General features: G+C 31.0%; 2 protein-coding genes across 16 annotated transcripts in view; both read left to right on the forward strand.

Annotated features, from left to right (window-relative positions):
* LOC106668735 (putative leucine-rich repeat-containing protein DDB_G0290503) overlaps positions 1-7,062 on the forward strand; it is a 41,156-nt gene extending 34,094 nt beyond the window's left edge. For 9 of the 14 annotated variants that reach the window (XM_014397740.2, XM_014397737.2, XM_014397736.2 and 6 more), the window contains 9 exons: positions 1,669-1,716; positions 1,783-1,872; positions 2,697-2,849; positions 2,948-3,049; positions 3,146-3,199; positions 3,268-3,372; positions 6,461-6,621; positions 6,681-6,807; positions 6,874-7,062. In XM_014397740.2, the coding sequence (XP_014253226.1) occupies positions 1,669-1,716; positions 1,783-1,872; positions 2,697-2,849; positions 2,948-3,049; positions 3,146-3,199; positions 3,268-3,372; positions 6,461-6,621; positions 6,681-6,807; positions 6,874-6,954 (921 nt within the window). In that variant the 3' untranslated portion in view covers positions 6,955-7,062. Of the gene's footprint in view, positions 1-1,668; positions 1,717-1,777; positions 1,873-2,696; positions 2,850-2,893; positions 3,050-3,145; positions 3,200-3,267; positions 3,373-6,460; positions 6,622-6,680; positions 6,808-6,873 lie in introns of those variants that run through there. The other 5 variants (XM_014397738.2, XR_001340802.2, XM_014397742.2 and 2 more) reach the window with 5 other exon arrangements.
* Positions 7,063-9,247: 2,185 nt separating this feature from the next.
* On the forward strand, positions 9,248-11,138 carry LOC106668864. 2 transcript variants are annotated; one of them, XM_014398011.2, is made up of 4 exons: positions 9,248-9,502; positions 9,564-9,712; positions 10,417-10,700; positions 10,766-11,138. In XM_014398011.2, exons 1-4 carry the CDS (start codon positions 9,436-9,438, stop codon positions 11,097-11,099), a joined length of 834 nt encoding a protein of 277 aa, XP_014253497.1. In that variant the 5' UTR covers positions 9,248-9,435; the 3' UTR covers positions 11,100-11,138. The 2 variants fall into 2 exon arrangements, with proteins under 2 accessions (XP_014253497.1, XP_014253498.1); XM_014398012.2 differs by having other exon boundaries at positions 9,252-9,502; positions 10,775-11,138.
* Positions 11,139-17,498: the final 6,360 nt, after the last annotated feature.

Raw genomic sequence — 17,498 nt, forward strand, 5'->3', positions numbered from 1 at the left:
CGAAGTAGTTGAAATTTTGTCAGTTGGACCAAAATTTAACGTGAAAAGTAAATTAACAAGCAAGACAATCATGGATACAATCGGCAAACTGGAAGTTTTTCTAAGTAAAGAACAGGATGAAAACCTGAAAGGGGAATTAGGGCAGCACTAGCCAATATAATAACAAACTTTCATAATAAAAATAAAAACAACACCTCATTAGACAGACACGAATTGAAGATTAAGAAAAATGTAAAAATGTTGAATGAGTAGAAAAAATAATGAAGAAAATCACTAGATCGGACAAAGGAACAAGACGGTTCTCACAGACAATAAAGAGTATAAAGACAAACTGGAAAATGCTATTGGGTATTACATGAAGACAAAGATCCTATATATAATTTAAAATATTTATGGCCCCGAGATATTAGAACAGCGATATATTTACCATGCCTCAAGGCCACGCATAGTTCATTCAGGATGTTGTATTTCTGACTTAATTCTTTACAGTCTGTAATTGCATGCTCTACCATGATAAATTCTCCATAGAATGGACACCTGGTCTTACCCCGATTAGAAGGTGTATGTTTGTGATCTTGGTATGGCATATGTGCAAGCTGGTAAGTGTGACCTTTTTCCCTTCTAGACTCAGCCTCTGCAAGTAGAAGCAGTTTTCAGTCATTTTTAACCCTCTAATTGAGGGGGTCAAAATTTATTTATTTGACAACATCATGCAAGGGTTTATAAAGGGCTTATATTTCATGCAGACCTTTCAATTCTCTCTTTTTATAGTGAATGGACATATAATAAATTTTGTAATTATGCATCGAGTTATGCATTTTTATTAATAATTTTATGGTGTGAATTTGGTGAAAGTAAATTTTACTGTGTTCATGCTTAACACATTTTCAACTGTTAAAAGGTTTGTAATTTATGATCATTCTACTATTAAAATTGATGGTGGGCGCTGGTATGCAAATCGGTGAATAAATGTTGAACTGGCACTGACAACCCAGCCTTACTGGGACTGTGACAAGAAAATTTTGTTGTTACTTAAGCGTGTTTCAGCTTTGTACCATCTTCAATGAGAAACTAACCGTTCCGGAACTGAGTTATGTAAACGGACCCAATGCAGCGACATGCACACGATTACACTATTGTGTAATTTTTAGAAATGAATTAGGGGCATAGAGGTCTGACTTAATTATGTAATCAATTTATATACACATTTTTAGAATTCTGATTAATTATGTAGATTAGTGTGCTTTAATTCTCATTATTTTATTACATAATATATTTATTCGTTTATTTATATCTTGTATGTTTTGTGAAACAGATTTTGTTATTTCTGTTATTTTATTTCATATTTTTATGCATGGACATTGTTTTATTCAATCACCCCTCCCACAAACACATCCATAATAACAATGATAAATATATTAAATAATAAACAAGTAAAATTTAATAAATATAACTTTAAAAATACATGAAAGTATTGATAAGGATAACCCAGAGAGTTAAATTGGTTTTATGTTTTTAGTAATAAAGACATCAATTTATTACATGTTTTTCACACCTTATCCAAATTGATGTTTTTTCTTTGACATTGTCTTTATGACTAGTCTATGTAATTGTACTGCAACTGAAATATTTTAAACGACAATCATTGAATCTGATTAATACACACAGGATCAAATTGAAGAATACAAAATGAAACTAATGGATGCTAAAAAGGAGGTAAAAATTATAAACCAGTGACGATATTATCTGCATTATTTTGTAATTTGTTATGTGTCAGTACAGATTGACAAATTTCACAAAATCTGCCTGGAACATGAGAACCTGCAAGAAAACCTCATGAATAAAGCAGTCGTTCTCAGAAGGAAAGAAAAAGTACAACCATTTATCTTTCAACATCACAAAGAATGCTGTATCTAATTTAAAAAAAGAACAAAAAAACATTGTTCTTCATGTGCATAACACTCCATCTTTATAATCATTTGAATTGTGCATTTTTTAGACTCTCAATTTTTTTTCTGTCGTTCTCGCGTTTTAATCATTTTAATTAATTTTAAAGTTTCTCTAGCCAACATTATGTTACATGATAAAATGGTAACCGACTCTCTTTTTTTTATCATTTTGCTAGCCTCTCTTTACCTCAGTGTCTCGTCAGTTGAGGATAAAATAACATAAACAACAAACACACAAAACCAATAAAAAAAATATAAAAAAATAATAGTCTTATTAGCTTTAACTCTACCCCAAAGTAATTGATATTTCTCAGTATATACTTGTTATTATGCTAATTATTTGACTCTTTTAAAAAATCATATTTCATGATGGCAGAACTTTAATTGATGGATTTAATTTTAAAATATATATTCTATTTGAAAGTTAAAATCAAATTATTTCCATTTGAATTACTAAAGCACTATTTTTTAAATTAATTTTTTAAATTAGTTGATAAATTGATTATAAGTTTCTTAAAAAACAATCATATTTATCAACCACTTAGTAACAATGTAATAATTTATATACATTATTAAGTCAACCGATAGAAATATTTTGTGGGAGTTTGAATAAAATTACATTTTTAAGACCAATTCTTTTTTTGAGCTCTTCTATCTAAATTAAATCTTTTGTAGAAATGGTTTTGATACAGCATTCTTTCTAAATATCCTGTGATGATAAAATTCAAATTGACAATATATTTGCAGGAGTTATTTGGTCTGAAGAGAACTGCAGTCAAATCTGAAATGACCATAAAAGCGCTGAGGGCAAGACTGAAGGCATTCGCGGATCTCTGCAAGACATTGAAAACAGAACGGGTAACGATACTTGAGATGAATAAACAACTGACTTGGACTAAAGTAATTGAGACATGACTAGCTTTAAGGGCTTAAACACTTTACAGTTTAATCGTAAGATTTATATTAAAGTGGTATAATTTAATGGTTCATCGTTGAAGGAAAAAATATGTGAACAGTTGAAAGAGCACAAGCACTGTGTTGAAGAGAAGGAACTGTTAACAAAAGAAAACCAAAATCTTCTTCAAACAATTGATACAAAGGTTTGAGTTTAAATTTTTTTTAAATTAAATAATTAATTTTATTGTATGTATTTTCTTTTAAATTAGTATAAAACTACTTGTCTCAATGTATTTCAGGAAGATATGTTAAAAAGAATGACCGGTGTTATAAACATGCTTAGCGAACACTCAGTAAGTGAAGTATCATTTGACTGTGTTTCATTTGTTTTTTGGTATTTCAACTTAAAAGCATATTTTAGTGTAAAATTGACACAGACGCAAGTGCAACTTTTGATGAGCAGTCAAGAAAGTTAGAAAATATTGTTGAACGTTTACAAGTAGCCAACACAAATCTTTCAGATGAGGTGAGTTCATCATCATTGATAATCCTAATTTAGAATACAATATAAATAGTTTTAAAAAATGATAAAAATTAAGAGAATTTTTTTATATAAGATATGTAATGTTAGTTGTACCTTTCTCACTAGGTTAGTACTCATTAAAAATATTTCTTATAAATTGCTGTTCAATTTTTGCAAGGTTTAAAATGACTAGAAAAAAGTTTACATATATTTAGAAACAGAAAAAATTTTAAGAACAATAAAACAAAACTTCCCCATTTGTGGATCAAACAAAACTACCAAAAACATCTATGCCCCCTCTTACATCTTCACGAATTTGTAGTAAGTTAGTTTAGTAAGTATCGTTACCTATTCTGTTTTCAATGTCTTGCAGAGATCCGCAAATAATTAGAAGAAATAATACATTAGAAGTACTTTTCTTCCTAAAGTAAATAGAACATTGCCAGAAACAATAGAATTGACAGGGACACCTGTAATAACCTGACATCCTTCATGATCTGAGAATCCTATTGTGCCCAGCAATATTCTATTTACTTTACTAAGAAAAGTATTTTTAATATATTACTACTTCTAATTATTTGTGGATCTCTGCAAGACCTTGATTAGTCAAAATTCTTATTTTAATGTTTTTTTACTTATTGCAGTACTCTCTATTCTTTTTCACTTTTTAATAATTGCACAAGATTTATATTAAGTTTACAATGAAGAGAGCATACTTCAACACATGACAAGTTCATTCTGGATATCAGATTTTTTTATTACCTTAAACTCCAATTTCTTATTTACTTATTTAAAACCAAAAATAAACTCTGCCCATCATATTTATTCATTATATTTAAAATTAATTCTTCCCGTAATTTAAATATTAAATATTATAAAAAGCTTGCATCATAGATCCAAATCTATGAATGATTAATTTAGGGTCGCTAGGATTCTGTGGAATTACATGGCTTACTAGGTTAGCTTTTAGGCATGAAGATTTCAACTTTTTTGCATGTAACCTTGAATTGATCAAACTAACTCAACTTGTTGCTATTTTCTTTTTCTTCTCTCTTTTATACCTTCTTCTCTCCTTTATTAATATTCGACTATGTTAATATCATACAAATATCGTTTATTAATTAATATTAATTGCGTTATATTTTGTAACCTTTTTGTTATTTAATTATTTTATACTTTTTCTACTCACTGTAAAGAGCCACAGCCCTATTGTGAAAATGTTTTTGTGATAAATATATTTATATTATTTCTAATTATTGAACACAGACATGATAGGCGTAATCAAATAGTCTCTTCTAAGCGGACGGCATAAATAAAACAACTCAGGATGCCACGAATGGCATGTAACTCTTAAGACAAGTTTACACTTACTGCAAGACAAAGGCTGATAGATCATTGTAACTATCTGAGTGAGGTTATTGATTCATAGCTTAGATTTCACATTTAAATTACAAATTTGACAAAAAGAGATAAAATAATTATTCTATAAATTCAAGCAGGTAACAAAATTTTTAATTTTCACACTATTACATCTGTTTATTTTGCATTATACTAATTCTCAATCTCTTATGGGGTTATTTCTTGGAGAAACAGAAAAACTCATTTATATAATGAATCAGTTAAATGTTGTCTGTTTTATCATTCATAACACTATCACGCTGAGATAACTAAAAAACCACTAAAGCTTGACTGAATCAATAAAGAACTTTAGATTTAAGTAATTAATAAAACATTTTAGTAATATTGAGTGGCTTATTGCTGTGGTGGTGGATGATCCCTTGACATTTGGAAACATTGGTGTTGGAAAGGTGATAAAGGGAAACATTAGACTGAGTACAAATAGACTGAAAAGAAGACAAAGAAGTTCACAAAGGTTTTATATCATTTGCACCATTCCAATTTGAAACTGAACTTCTCTCACTTTAAAGGCTTCTAATGAAGGAAGTTTCCCATGAAAAAATGACATTATCCATTTGGCTTTTCACCTTCAAGAGCCTCTAACATCCTCAGTTATAGTGGAACGGTTTTTTTTTCATTCTTGGGATGAAGTGCCGAAACATTGGTCTACTATATAAACTAAGCAAAGATGCTACTGTTGATAAATATACAAAGTAGAATTTTTTATTTTCCTACCTAATTTATAAAAGTTTAAAAAATTATATTACATATATCATATTATATTATTAGTTAATATCTGTGTCACATTACCAAACACTAATTTATTAATTTGTAAATAACTTTATTTTAATATATATTATCTTTTAATTAATTAAGGTTTTTAGTTGAGATAAAAAAGTCAATGGCAAGAGCGGGATTCGAACCCACGATCTTCGGCTAGATACGCCGCTGCTCTACCACTTGAGCTATCGTGACCTCGATCTGCTCGGACATTAACTTCCTATCTCAACTGCACCTTTTGAATTTTCCCTCCTTGAGATAGGAAGTTAATGTCCGAGTGGATCGAGGTCATGATAGCTCAAGTGGTAGAGCAGCGGCGTATCTAGCCGAAGATCGTGGGTTCGAATCCCGCTCGTGCCATTGACTTTTTACCTCAACTAAAAACCTTAATTAATTGTAATATATTAATTGGTCAAGCAGACCACGAAATTAGTGAATTTAATGAATTATCTTTTAAATTTAAAAATTAAAATCTATTTTTTAAATATTTATGGTCTTTATACCCAAGCGATCTTAGTTCATTAGTCTATTGGCACAAAATTATCCTACATTAAAAAAAGAATGGGTGTATCTGTTAATCCATTGAAGGCAGCCTGCATAAAAATTGTGTCATGCGTGATAAAATATCCTACGATATCCAGTGATGGAGGTAACATCCACAAGTCTATCAGTGCCCAATTCACGATAAAATATTGTCGGACAAATGTCAGTGATGTGAAGGGGCCTGAGTGTGATATGTATGTTGAGCTAGAAGTACTACAAGAGAAATCACGGAAAAACATTATTAGCTACTTTTTAATTACTAATCATGACTATAATATTTAAGAATTATGTAAATGTAAAATGTAAATATCAAAAAAAAAAATTCAGTTTCATAAGAAATTTAAGTATGTAAAAGTATTTTTTCCTCCAGAACAATGCTTTAAAAAGGGAAATCCAGTCGCTGTGCAGTGCCAAATATGACTCATCACAAGCCATAGAGGTGAAGGGAGAACAATCAAAAGAGAAGTTGGTCCTGATTAACAAACTAACAACGTACAGTTCTAAGTTCAAACAATGCCTCGAAAATTATAGGTTAGTTTTTAATTAAAATTAAAAGCAGATCGTGTATTTATTCTGACTATGTTTTTCAGAAAGCTATTGAATTTATTTGATAAACTACAAGGCTGTTATGAGAACTGCAATTGTCAGTGCAAGGAAGATAGCACCTTCCTTAGCAGTGAATGCAGTGTGCTGCAAACCTCTAACACTTCAATCAGTGTAAAAATATTCACATATTACATATATTTGTATTAAAAATTAAATAATCTATTTACAATATTTTAGGAAGGCAATTGTGAAAGCTGTTATGTGACTGAAGCGTCAGAACAGTTTTTATCAGAGGATGAGAGTTACCATCGACTATAATTGTCAAACTACAGCTCTCTGCTGTAGAGAAAGTGGTTATGTGCACGAGATTAAAACCCATATATAAGCATTTATGGCTGTCACGTCCAAAATAAAATCTCAAATCTGTATTTTTTATTTATTTTTGTATAAGGATCATTCATATTTATTCTATTTTTAGTCTCTGAAGACAACAGTTTACTCTAGATTTACTTTTAAAATTTATTATTTGATATAAGTTTTTATTGTGTATGGTTAATCAATTAGAAATTTCACAATGTCAATAATTGAATATAAGGTTTTGTTAAAAATTCTTGTGAAATTTCTTCTTGGGATTTGCATGGAGATGAATCTATAGCTTCCTGGTCTATCTTGATGAACGTGGCTAGCAACTGAAGATGCAAAAAGCCAAAAGTGTCTCATATACTAAAAGAGCAAGGTTATGAAGGCCAAAAAGGATCAGAAACAACCAAGCTACAGGTCCGAAGCTTCCTCGCGAATCACTTTAATGGATAAATCACTGGCTTACAAAAAATTTGTATGACATCTATTGACTATAATCAAAATATAAAAGCTTAATAACAAAATACAAAATTGCAGAGTGGTGCAAGGGAATGGTGCTGGGCACATTACCCCCGTGGATCGTAACCACGCTCTGCTGATGTCCCGGGAACAGGGAGTTTAGCCCAGGGATCATCACTTCCATCCCCAGCTGAGCCTTGTGTATCAACCCCCATCCCAGATCAATCCCAGGGATGACAGTGTTTTGCCAAACATGTAAAAATTAAGACATTAAGAGCAAAACCAGTAAATAAATAATTCAATTTTAAATCTATAATTATTTGGAAATCGTGAGAGCGGTCTGGTGTGATGTAGGTTTCAGAAAAACCTTTTCTTTATCGTGGCAACGTTTCGATCTTTATAGAGATCATCTTCAGGGCCTGGGATTTACAAACATTGTTTAATGTTAACAAATGCATTTAGGATGTGGAAAAATGTGAATTTATACAATGCAAAAAATATTTTTTTAAATATTCAATCAAAGTATTTCTACTCACTCAAAGTGTTTGTTTTCTGCGTAAATATTGAATATAAAAAAATATTTTTTGCATTGTATAAATTCACATTTTTCCATATCCTACATGTATTTGTTAAATTTAAACAATGTTTGTAAATCCCAGGCCCTGAAGATGATCTCAATAAAGATCGAAATGTTGGCATGATAAAGAAAAGGTTTTCTGAAACCTACATCACACCAGACCGCAACTCATGATTTCCGAATAATCATCGACTAACGGTCAATAATCACCACACATTTAAATCTATAATTGTTGAATATTTTCCGGCATTTTAGTGAATTTTCTTGCAAACCATCATAATTAAATATTTTTTATTAAAATTCAAGAATTTTTGATCTTGTTAAATTTGGTTTACATTAAAATAAATATGTTGTAATTAATATAACAATAAAATACATTTAATTTGAAATAAACAACAAAATACAAGTGTCTCGTTTTTTGGTCTTTGAGTGTATTAAGAAATTGAATGTGTTTTTTGATGTTATTTTTTATGGAGAATTGCAACTGCAGAAGTTTTAACCATCCCAACAGTGTTCTGGTGTTTTTCCACTAAAAAAAGCCCATTTGGAAGTAAGTTTGGTTTGAATTCTGTGATACTGAGATTCAAGTCTGGTACCCTTCCAATGAATGTGCTTAATGAGAAAACACGTATAAATATAACACATTATAACTTATGATTTTTCCTTCTTGAAGGTGGGATAATAGGTCATCTCAAAAAAACAACCAGTTTTTCTTTCAATCCACAATGTTTCGGATTTATAGTATCACTACTTACCAATATTAATGACTGACGACCACTGTTTTAACCACTGTAAGTAATGAAGAAATAATGATAACCATGTTGGTCTAAAAATGTAAGAAATATTTGTTCTGTGTATAGGCGTTAACTCACCTGAGGAAGGATTAAAATAAATCCGAAATATTGTGGATTGAAAGAAAAACTGGTTGTTTTTTTGAGATGACCTATTATCCCACCTTTGAGAAGGAAAAATCATAAGTTAAACTGTTGAGGTTGAAATATAAGAAAGCATCGTAACACATTATACCAAAATAAAAAGTGAACAATATATTTTTTTTTGCTTTAATTATTTTTGGCATTGGCATCCGCTCTGGATAACCATCCATAGCAACATTTTATTTTCTGCTGTATATCATACTTTTTTTGGGGGGGGGAAGGGAAGCTTGAAAAAATGCCAGGGGCGATGGTGGTAATCAAATCCACAACCATATGGTCTACGAGCCAAAAGTATAACACAGCAACCATAATGTTTGAATAATACATTTAAAAAATGTTCATTTGTTAAGACCAGGTGTTTTGTTCTTTTTTTTTTTAGGCAAAATGATTTCTTTGATAGTAAATAATTGAAAATAGTTTTGCTTTCAAATAGAAAATTTTGAAAGATCAATCTACAACTGGAAAACTATGAAGACACCAGCGTTTGCAATTCTGGCCATTGTGATAACATTAGTGTCTGCTGGACAGTATAAAGGTTTGCAAATTCTGAACGGCTTAGAAAAGTGTAATTTATTTTTACAAATACAAAATTTCAGGCATTCCAGAAAACAATGATAAAGTAGATAATGATATGTCATTCATAAAAGGTAATTTTAATTGGCAGAAACATGTTCGAAGTCTCACAAATTCATCAGTACATTCACTAAGCAAACGGAGTGTCAAAAACAAAGCAAAACATCAAAAGGTAAGAATAAAATATAATTATACCATTGATTTAAATTGTCCAGTTAATGTTTGACAAATTTGATACATAAAGGTATACTAAATACCTTCTGTATAATGAATTTTTTTTATAAACCAATTTCAACATTAATTTAATCTGATTGGTTCATATAGTAGTAAGTAGTGTAAGTATGTATTTTTATTTATATTTATTTATTTGTAAAATTAAGTATAGTTTCAAGAGCAATTTTTCATGCTGCTGGTACTGTACTGTTAGAATTTTAATAAGTTGGTTTGTTAAGCTGACCTGATGATAAATTATTTTTTCAAATGTAATGCCTTTTTAACACATTTTGAAATTCCTTTCCGTTCTAAAAGAAATTATACCAAACACTCAAAAATTAATCAATTTGTTCTAGATATACTATGTACTAGAAATCAAACATTTCAATTTATTGTGTATCTAGTTAAATAAAAAGGAAAAGAATTAAAATTCAATATGCATTAAATTAATATGAATTAAAAAATATGCACATTTATTTTTTAAACCTAACTTTGGACAACCACAATCAGGTTTTTTTTTCCTCTAAAATGACTACGAGTTGTCAGGTTGAGTGTTTTAATGCAAGTACAAAAATGCAAGTTTTTTCAAAGTCACTGTTAGAAATAGTTTTATAAACTAAAGCAAAAATTAATTAATTTTTTAAAGATATTGTTCACCCAAAGTTGCAGCTTGCTAAAGATTTGTTTCATCGGGTCAAGAGGTCTCTAGAGGAAATAAATTACAAACCACTAAGAGAATATAGTAATTCTAGAGATGTTCAAATGAGGCAAGCTAGAAATGTTAATCCAGAATACATTCAAAATCACCAAGATGTTTACACCGTTCCTTTTCGTCATCACCATCCTCGTGGTAAATATCATCTCAAGTCACGGGTAAGAAGAGAGAAGTTGTTGAATTGGTTGAAAATGATAGAAATGAGAGAACGGTTAAAAAGGAATATTTTATCGTAAGTTCACAATTTGTAATTTTTGTTAAATTAAAGGAATGATTTTTTTTTTTTTTTTAATTCTGGTTTGACAGCAAAAGTCAGTCTGACGGACATACAACCCCATGCTACACACCAAAAACAAAGTGCCCAACCACAAAGGCCGCAAAGTGTATCACAACTACAACGTGCAAAACAACTACCACAAAATGCCCCAAATCCACCACTCCAAAGCCATGCATAAGCACTAAGAAATGTATTGTCGCCGAGTCTGATACAATAGATAGTATATCTAATTTTAAAAGGCAGAGTCCTTTTACATTTCACCAGAAGAAAAAACGGGCTTTCAGAAAACCCTACTCATTTATGAGAAGTAGGCTCAATAAAGAAATGCTGGAAAGTTTGTTGGAAAGAATGTAAAAAAATAAATTAAAAGGCACTTTTTAAAAGCCAAGCAAAGCTGTAGTGTACTGTATTACTTAATAAACCTATATGATATTAAAAAAAAAAAAAAAAAAAGTGTCTTCTTAAATCGTTATTTTGATTCTTAAATTGCATTAATTACCTGATTAAAGTAGATCATATGAAAATTTAGTTTGCCCATAACAAACTGATACCACAGTGAAAGCCTAGTTCTTTTAACTTGCCTTTTTGTTCAATTGAAAGTACAAACTAGATTAATACAATCAAATTAGTATGTCAGGGAGCAATAAGAACTCACAATACTGCATATTTACATAATTTCAACAATTATTTGACACTTCATGTACATTGCTGTGTCTTCCAGCTTTGAAAGGATGTAGCTGTGTTTTTTAATTTCTAAATGCTAAGCTTGATCTCTGCATCTTTCTACAAATATGCAAGCTTGCCAGGTTATCCCTATGCCAAATTATTATTAATAATAATAATGTATGTTTGAAGAAGACGGTTTTTTCCAAAAAAACTTTTCAGAAAGAATAACTAAACTAAAGATTTTCAATTAATTATACTATATATATTATATTAATTTATATAATTAAGTAGAAGCTGATAAAATAATTAAAAATTTAGCAACTAAAGATTTGTTAATCAGGAAGATGAGATTTAATTGTAATCAAAAATTACTTTTTATTGTAAGTTTGTAACTTTGTTTTATAGCCAGAACTTTTGGTAAATCCACACAGGGTTCAATAATTGATTGGTTAATTAAAAACGTCGTAAGAAGGCTATTTTTTATATACCTAATTAGTCGTGTAAATAATCAAAATTAATTGTGTATAGATTATTGTATTTATTGTATTGAACAAATAGAATGAGGATATGTAAAGGTCGAAGTAACACATTTCGTGTCTTCTTTTGACACGAGAATCACCTCCAAAGAAAAGTTCAAGAAATGCAAAATGGAGAAGCCAGAGGGTAGTAGCAGAAAGCCCACATAGAGCCCTCTGGGGAGGTTTACAACAGATCGAGTCTACCAAAAGCCAAAAGGTAGTCACTAGTCTCTCATGAGCTGTAGTTGTATGAGTATGGAGATGGAAGTTACTAAGTTAGCATGTCTTGACATGCAAAGCAAATTTACATATTAAACATAATCAATATCAAAGTATTAATGCTAAAATAAAAATTATTATATGTGCATGGTGCCTGCCAATGTGCAGCAAAAGAATATAACTGAAAAACTAACAAATTGGTGGTAGTCGTTCTAAATGGATTGGTTGCCTTGTTCTCAAGTTATTAAAATGTTACAAGGGTTATAATTTATTAAGTATTAAAGATTCAATGACTTTAACTATTGTTGATTAGATGCAGATAGGACTATAGTTTTTTTTTTTTTTTTTTTTTTTTCAATATTTGGCCTTATGATCTATGCATATTAACCATGTTGACGAATTCTTGTATGTGTGTTCATATTTGGGGGGGGGGGTTTATCGTGAAAAAAGGGCCAGGGGCGACGGTGGGAATCAAACCCACGACCACGGCGTCTATGAGCCGAGAGTCTCTCACACTAACCACTCAGCTACCGCAGTCCCTAGGACTATAGTTCTGAACATCTGATTTATCCCCTGATTTGAAAATTGACAAGAAAACTGACTTTTGGAATAATTAGGAAAGTCCTTAGAGCAAATGAGTTGTTGGCATGATTAGCCAATGAACTTGGATAATGTTGGGGCTAAGGCATTATTACAATATTTCAAAACAATTGGAGGTACTTGATCAGGGGCAGGACTTTTTTACAATTGACATTGGACAACTATAATGAAACTTCTTCAACACTAATGTGTAAAGAGGACAAGTTAACAAAATCTACAGATATATTAGAATTAACACGTTGCCTAAGAGGAGGGTTTTTGTAAGAAGAATTTAAAAAATTAGTCAGCAAATGAGTCTGCTATTAAAAGTTTGTTTAGGGATGGTTAGGGAACACGACACCAGATGTACTCCTTCAAACATCTCCTGACCAGCCAAAATATACCCCTGCATATCAAACGCTTGATTTATCTAACAGTAATAAGACCGATTTGGCAGTATGGCTGTTCAATATGGTCCTCGGCATCAGATACACAAATAAAGAAAATCCAAACCGTTCAGAAACACATCCTTCGTCTTATAACTGTGGCCCCCATGGTGCATATGCAACGTCGTCATTCACTGGGATTTAGATATACCAGATTTCCGGATGGTGATAAAGGACTCATACGATTGGCACAATGAAAAAATACTGTCACACCCTAACCCACTAATGCAGGATATCGCCAACAATCAGCCACCCCCGAGACATCTAAGATGGTTAAAACATAAAAGGCACTCTGAACTGGCTAACAAAACTTGAATAGACAAATGTGAAAAAAATATTGTTACTTATTTCTTATTTATTAATTTATGTGCCATTATAGTACAACTCGTTGCTTCCTATTTTTAAATACTATGTGAGGAACACCGTTGGGTATCTTACCTCACCACACGTTTAATGTCATTTTTTTTTTTTAATATTATGCAGTACTGTGATAACTATAATGTACCATTGCACAAATAAAGTTTCTTCAATAAATTATTTTAAAAAAAAATATTGTGATTGATACTGGTTGAACAGCTAGATGATTTGTTTAAACTATTAATATAATTTTAAAATTTATTAATGCAATCAACTGGAGAAAGTGATGATTCATCATTGTTTAAGTAACTTTTATAGTGAAGACTACCTAGTTTTTGCATTGTCCCCCTAGTTTGGAAAATCGGAGACTGAGGGACAAACTGTTGATTAGATATATTTTCAATTGAGGCCTGAAGAGAAAGACTCAGAAGGGGAGACCTGACAGGTTTGAAAATTTTTAGGTCTGCAGATGATCACAATCATTCAGGACAAGTTCCAAGCCATTCACATAGGTGATGAAAAGAAAAAGTCCTAAATGAAATTCCTGAGAGTTATCAAATTTTTCTAGGTGTAATTTTTTGCTCTATGTTAAATCAACAAAACCCCTAAAAAACAAGATCTTGAATGAAAATGAATAAAACGCTAATTAATCCCTCTGACAATACAATGAATAAAATCAAATTTGTATAAGCTCAAATCTGCACTTGTATTACATATGCACATAGTTGAGCCTATCACTTCATGCAGTTCACCAGCAATTCCAGCTTTTGTGCGTACAATAAATTACCAGCAGGCCGAGAGAATTACCCATCCTGAGTCTTGGCAGTCTGGGGTCAGACCTCGGTCTTCTCTGTTCATCCACTGAGGTTAGGTTTTGAGTGCTATCAACATCAAGGCCATTTCAGCCCAGCAATCAATTCCCAAAGCCAAATTCCTCATTCCTCACTCACTCACTCTTAAATATACTCTTTCTTATTTACAAGCTGTTCACTTAGTGTGACGGAGTACTTGATATTCCACCATCACTCATTACAACTATTATGTAAATAACCTAATCGGGGGTTGATGGGGTACTAAATATTCTACCATCAACTTTATCATACTATACATTTAGAAGGACGAACAATCTGGGTCTTTGTACCGAACCGGCATAGGATCACCAACTCACAGACTTACACCCATTATCAACACTAATCTGGGTCTTGGCAAGCAATACCTGTATTTGTGAACGAGCATTGATAAGGTGAGATTAATCAACCAGATTAGAAATGTAAATAATAGCTATCTATGTAAAGAATACAAAATACAACATCGATCCTCGAATCTTATGCTCAAATTGTAACCAAAATGAGTTAGAATGGTTACAGAATTTCATTCAATTTGCCTTATTTATGACACTATTTGTAAATAATGGTTTTTCATATTTACCACCCAGACAATTCTTTGATTTATTATGCTCTAAAACATTGGAAGAAGCTAATAATTGGTATAAATTTGTAATGTTTGTAATTTCAGCGCTAAAACTGAGACCACACTCTCTTTTTTTATGTGCACAAAATGTAGAAAAGCAACAGTTTACAAAGTAAACTAAAATTAAGAATAAAATACTACAACAGAATATATATAATTAATAGAAAAATACATTTATAAAATTTGAATTTAAGTACATTAGTAAATAATTGAAGTAATGACGTAATAATATAAAGCTAAAATATAATAATACATGGAATTAACAATCACATTGTTTTGATAAAAGTAATAATCGTAATAATAAAAAATAAATTAACTAAAATACTTGAATTTAACTAGGAATATGTGGAATACATATTTGCTTATAACCTATATTTTAAGTTTATTTTGTGTTTACCTTGTTTTTTTGTGTTATTAAGTTTCTAAGCCTGTGTTTGTAATAAATAATAAAATAAAATAAATACTATAGTATAACTTACTTGATTGATAATAGACCATGTACAGTTGACAGACTGACACCTGCTTTTGCCCGTGCAGGTGCCTCTTATGCAGAGAAGGTTGCTCAAATTGTCCCACATAGTAGAAACGTGTCATGCCTTGGCTCTGTACAGAGAGCATGTAGACATGCTGCTTGATTTAAGAATGGTTCTCTGGCACAATAATTGGTTTCTGGGTCCCCTGTTCCATTTTTTAGAGGACGTGGGGCTATTTTACTGTATATAGTCATTACTAATTGGACACAATCTATACTGACCTGTCTAAAACATTTGGCCGAGTCAACCACGATCTACTTATCAATAAATTAAACTCCATAGGTTTACTACTCAATCACTAAAGTGGTTTACGTCTTATCTTTCTGATTGGAAACAAGTGAGAGAGTGAAAATAAACGACTTCTTTTCAAAAGATTTCAATGCTACATCAGGAGTATCACAAGGTGGACATTTCTCACCTATAATATTTTATCTCTACATTAATGACTTAAATATGTTAAGAATAGCAATTTCCTTCTTTATGCTGATGATTTGAAACTTTATAAAACCATCAGAACCCTTCAAGATGGTCTTGATCTCCAATCTGACTCAAACTCTACTCATGAATGGTGCAGAATTCAATAGTGCTGAATATTAAGAAATGCAATGTTGTCACAATGTGCAGTGTTGATTATACTATAGATAACGTTTCTTTGGCAATTCTGAAATTAATATCTCAATGTTATTTTTGATAGTAAACTGAATTTCAATTCTCACATTGCCCTTATCAGAAATACATGCTATCGAGCTCTCGGGAACATCATCAGATTAGTGAATTCGCTGACTCGAAAACCCCCAAAATTCTTTACTGTTCCTTTGTAAGTTCCCATCTTGATTATTCCTGTGTTATCTGGCCCTCACATTATGATAAACGAATCCAACAAATAGAAAAGGTTCAGAATAAATTTCTAATATATGCAGCTTACAAACTTAAAATTCCCCAGGCTATACAGACTACTTTAATATTTTGGATCCCTTTGATATCTTAACTTTTGAAAGAGAAGAATTTACCTTGAAATCATCTTCGTTTATAAACTTGTAAATAATATGAGTCTCCTTATTTACTTTCCAAATTAAACTTTAATCTTTCCCATCTCTCAACCTGGATACATAAAACATTCTTCATATCCGCTAAATAAGATATAAAAGAAAGTCCCATCAATAGGTTAATGCACACAGCTAAGGCTTGTCCACAACTCCCATACCAAGCTGATATTAGCATTTTTAAAAATAAATTAATTTCTGCACACAAGATATAAACGTTTAGATCAGTTTATGTACTATTTTCATATTGTGTGGGTCTCATTATCGTTCTGTAAACACTTAGCTCTGTTTGTTTAATATTTACAATTATACATTACTACATAATGTGTGGTGATTAGTGACCGTTAGTCCATAATTATTCAGAAGTCATGAGATGCAGTGGGTTCGAATCCCACTTGTGACACTAACTTTTCCATGTCAACCAAAAACTTAGATAAAAGAATAATTAATTGAAATAGTTAATATGGTCAATTGTTTCTTTAATTAACTATTTATGTTTTGTAATGAATATTATTATACTAGCTCTCCTAAGTATATTTGTAACTATTGTATAAATTTAATAGGCTTTGCCTGTAAAATAAAGAAATATGCAATAAAACTTTTTATTATTCTTTTATCGGAGGTCTTGGTTGAGACGAAAAAGTACAACAGTCAGTTCTGAAGTCACGATAGCTGAAGTAGTAAGAACAGCGGTGTATTGAGCCAAAGGTCGTGGGTTCGAATCCCACTTGTGACACTGACTTTTCCATCTCAATCAAAAACTTAGATAAAAATACTAATTAATTGAAATAGTTAATATGGTCAATAATGACCACTATCATACATGGATTTAGACAATAAAACAACCCTCTTTCCTCCAAGAATCGGAACAGGGGACAATATAACTTTTTGTATAGTTGATATTTCGATAATTTTGTTCACA

The sequence above is a fragment of the Cimex lectularius genome, unplaced genomic scaffold, assembly GCF_000648675.2.
Source record: "Cimex lectularius strain Harlan isolate CLEC.00 unplaced genomic scaffold, Clec_2.1 scaffold25, whole genome shotgun sequence".
Classification (NCBI taxonomy): Eukaryota; Metazoa; Arthropoda; class Insecta; order Hemiptera; family Cimicidae; genus Cimex; species Cimex lectularius.

What these genes read in the sequence shown, in the direction of transcription:
- LOC106668864 (XM_014398011.2), top strand. Translation starts at nt 9,436, where the DNA reads ATGAAGACACCAGCGTTTGCAATTCTGGCCATTGTGATAACATTAGTG. An exon ending in ACAAAGCAAAACATCAAAAG is followed by an intron (nt 9,713 to 10,416) that starts GTAAGAATAAAA and finishes GTTCACCCAAAG; the next exon opens with TTGCAGCTTGCTAAAGATTT. An exon ending in TTAAAAAGGAATATTTTATC is followed by an intron (nt 10,701 to 10,765) that starts GTAAGTTCACAA and finishes TTTTTAATTCTG; the next exon opens with GTTTGACAGCAAAAGTCAGT.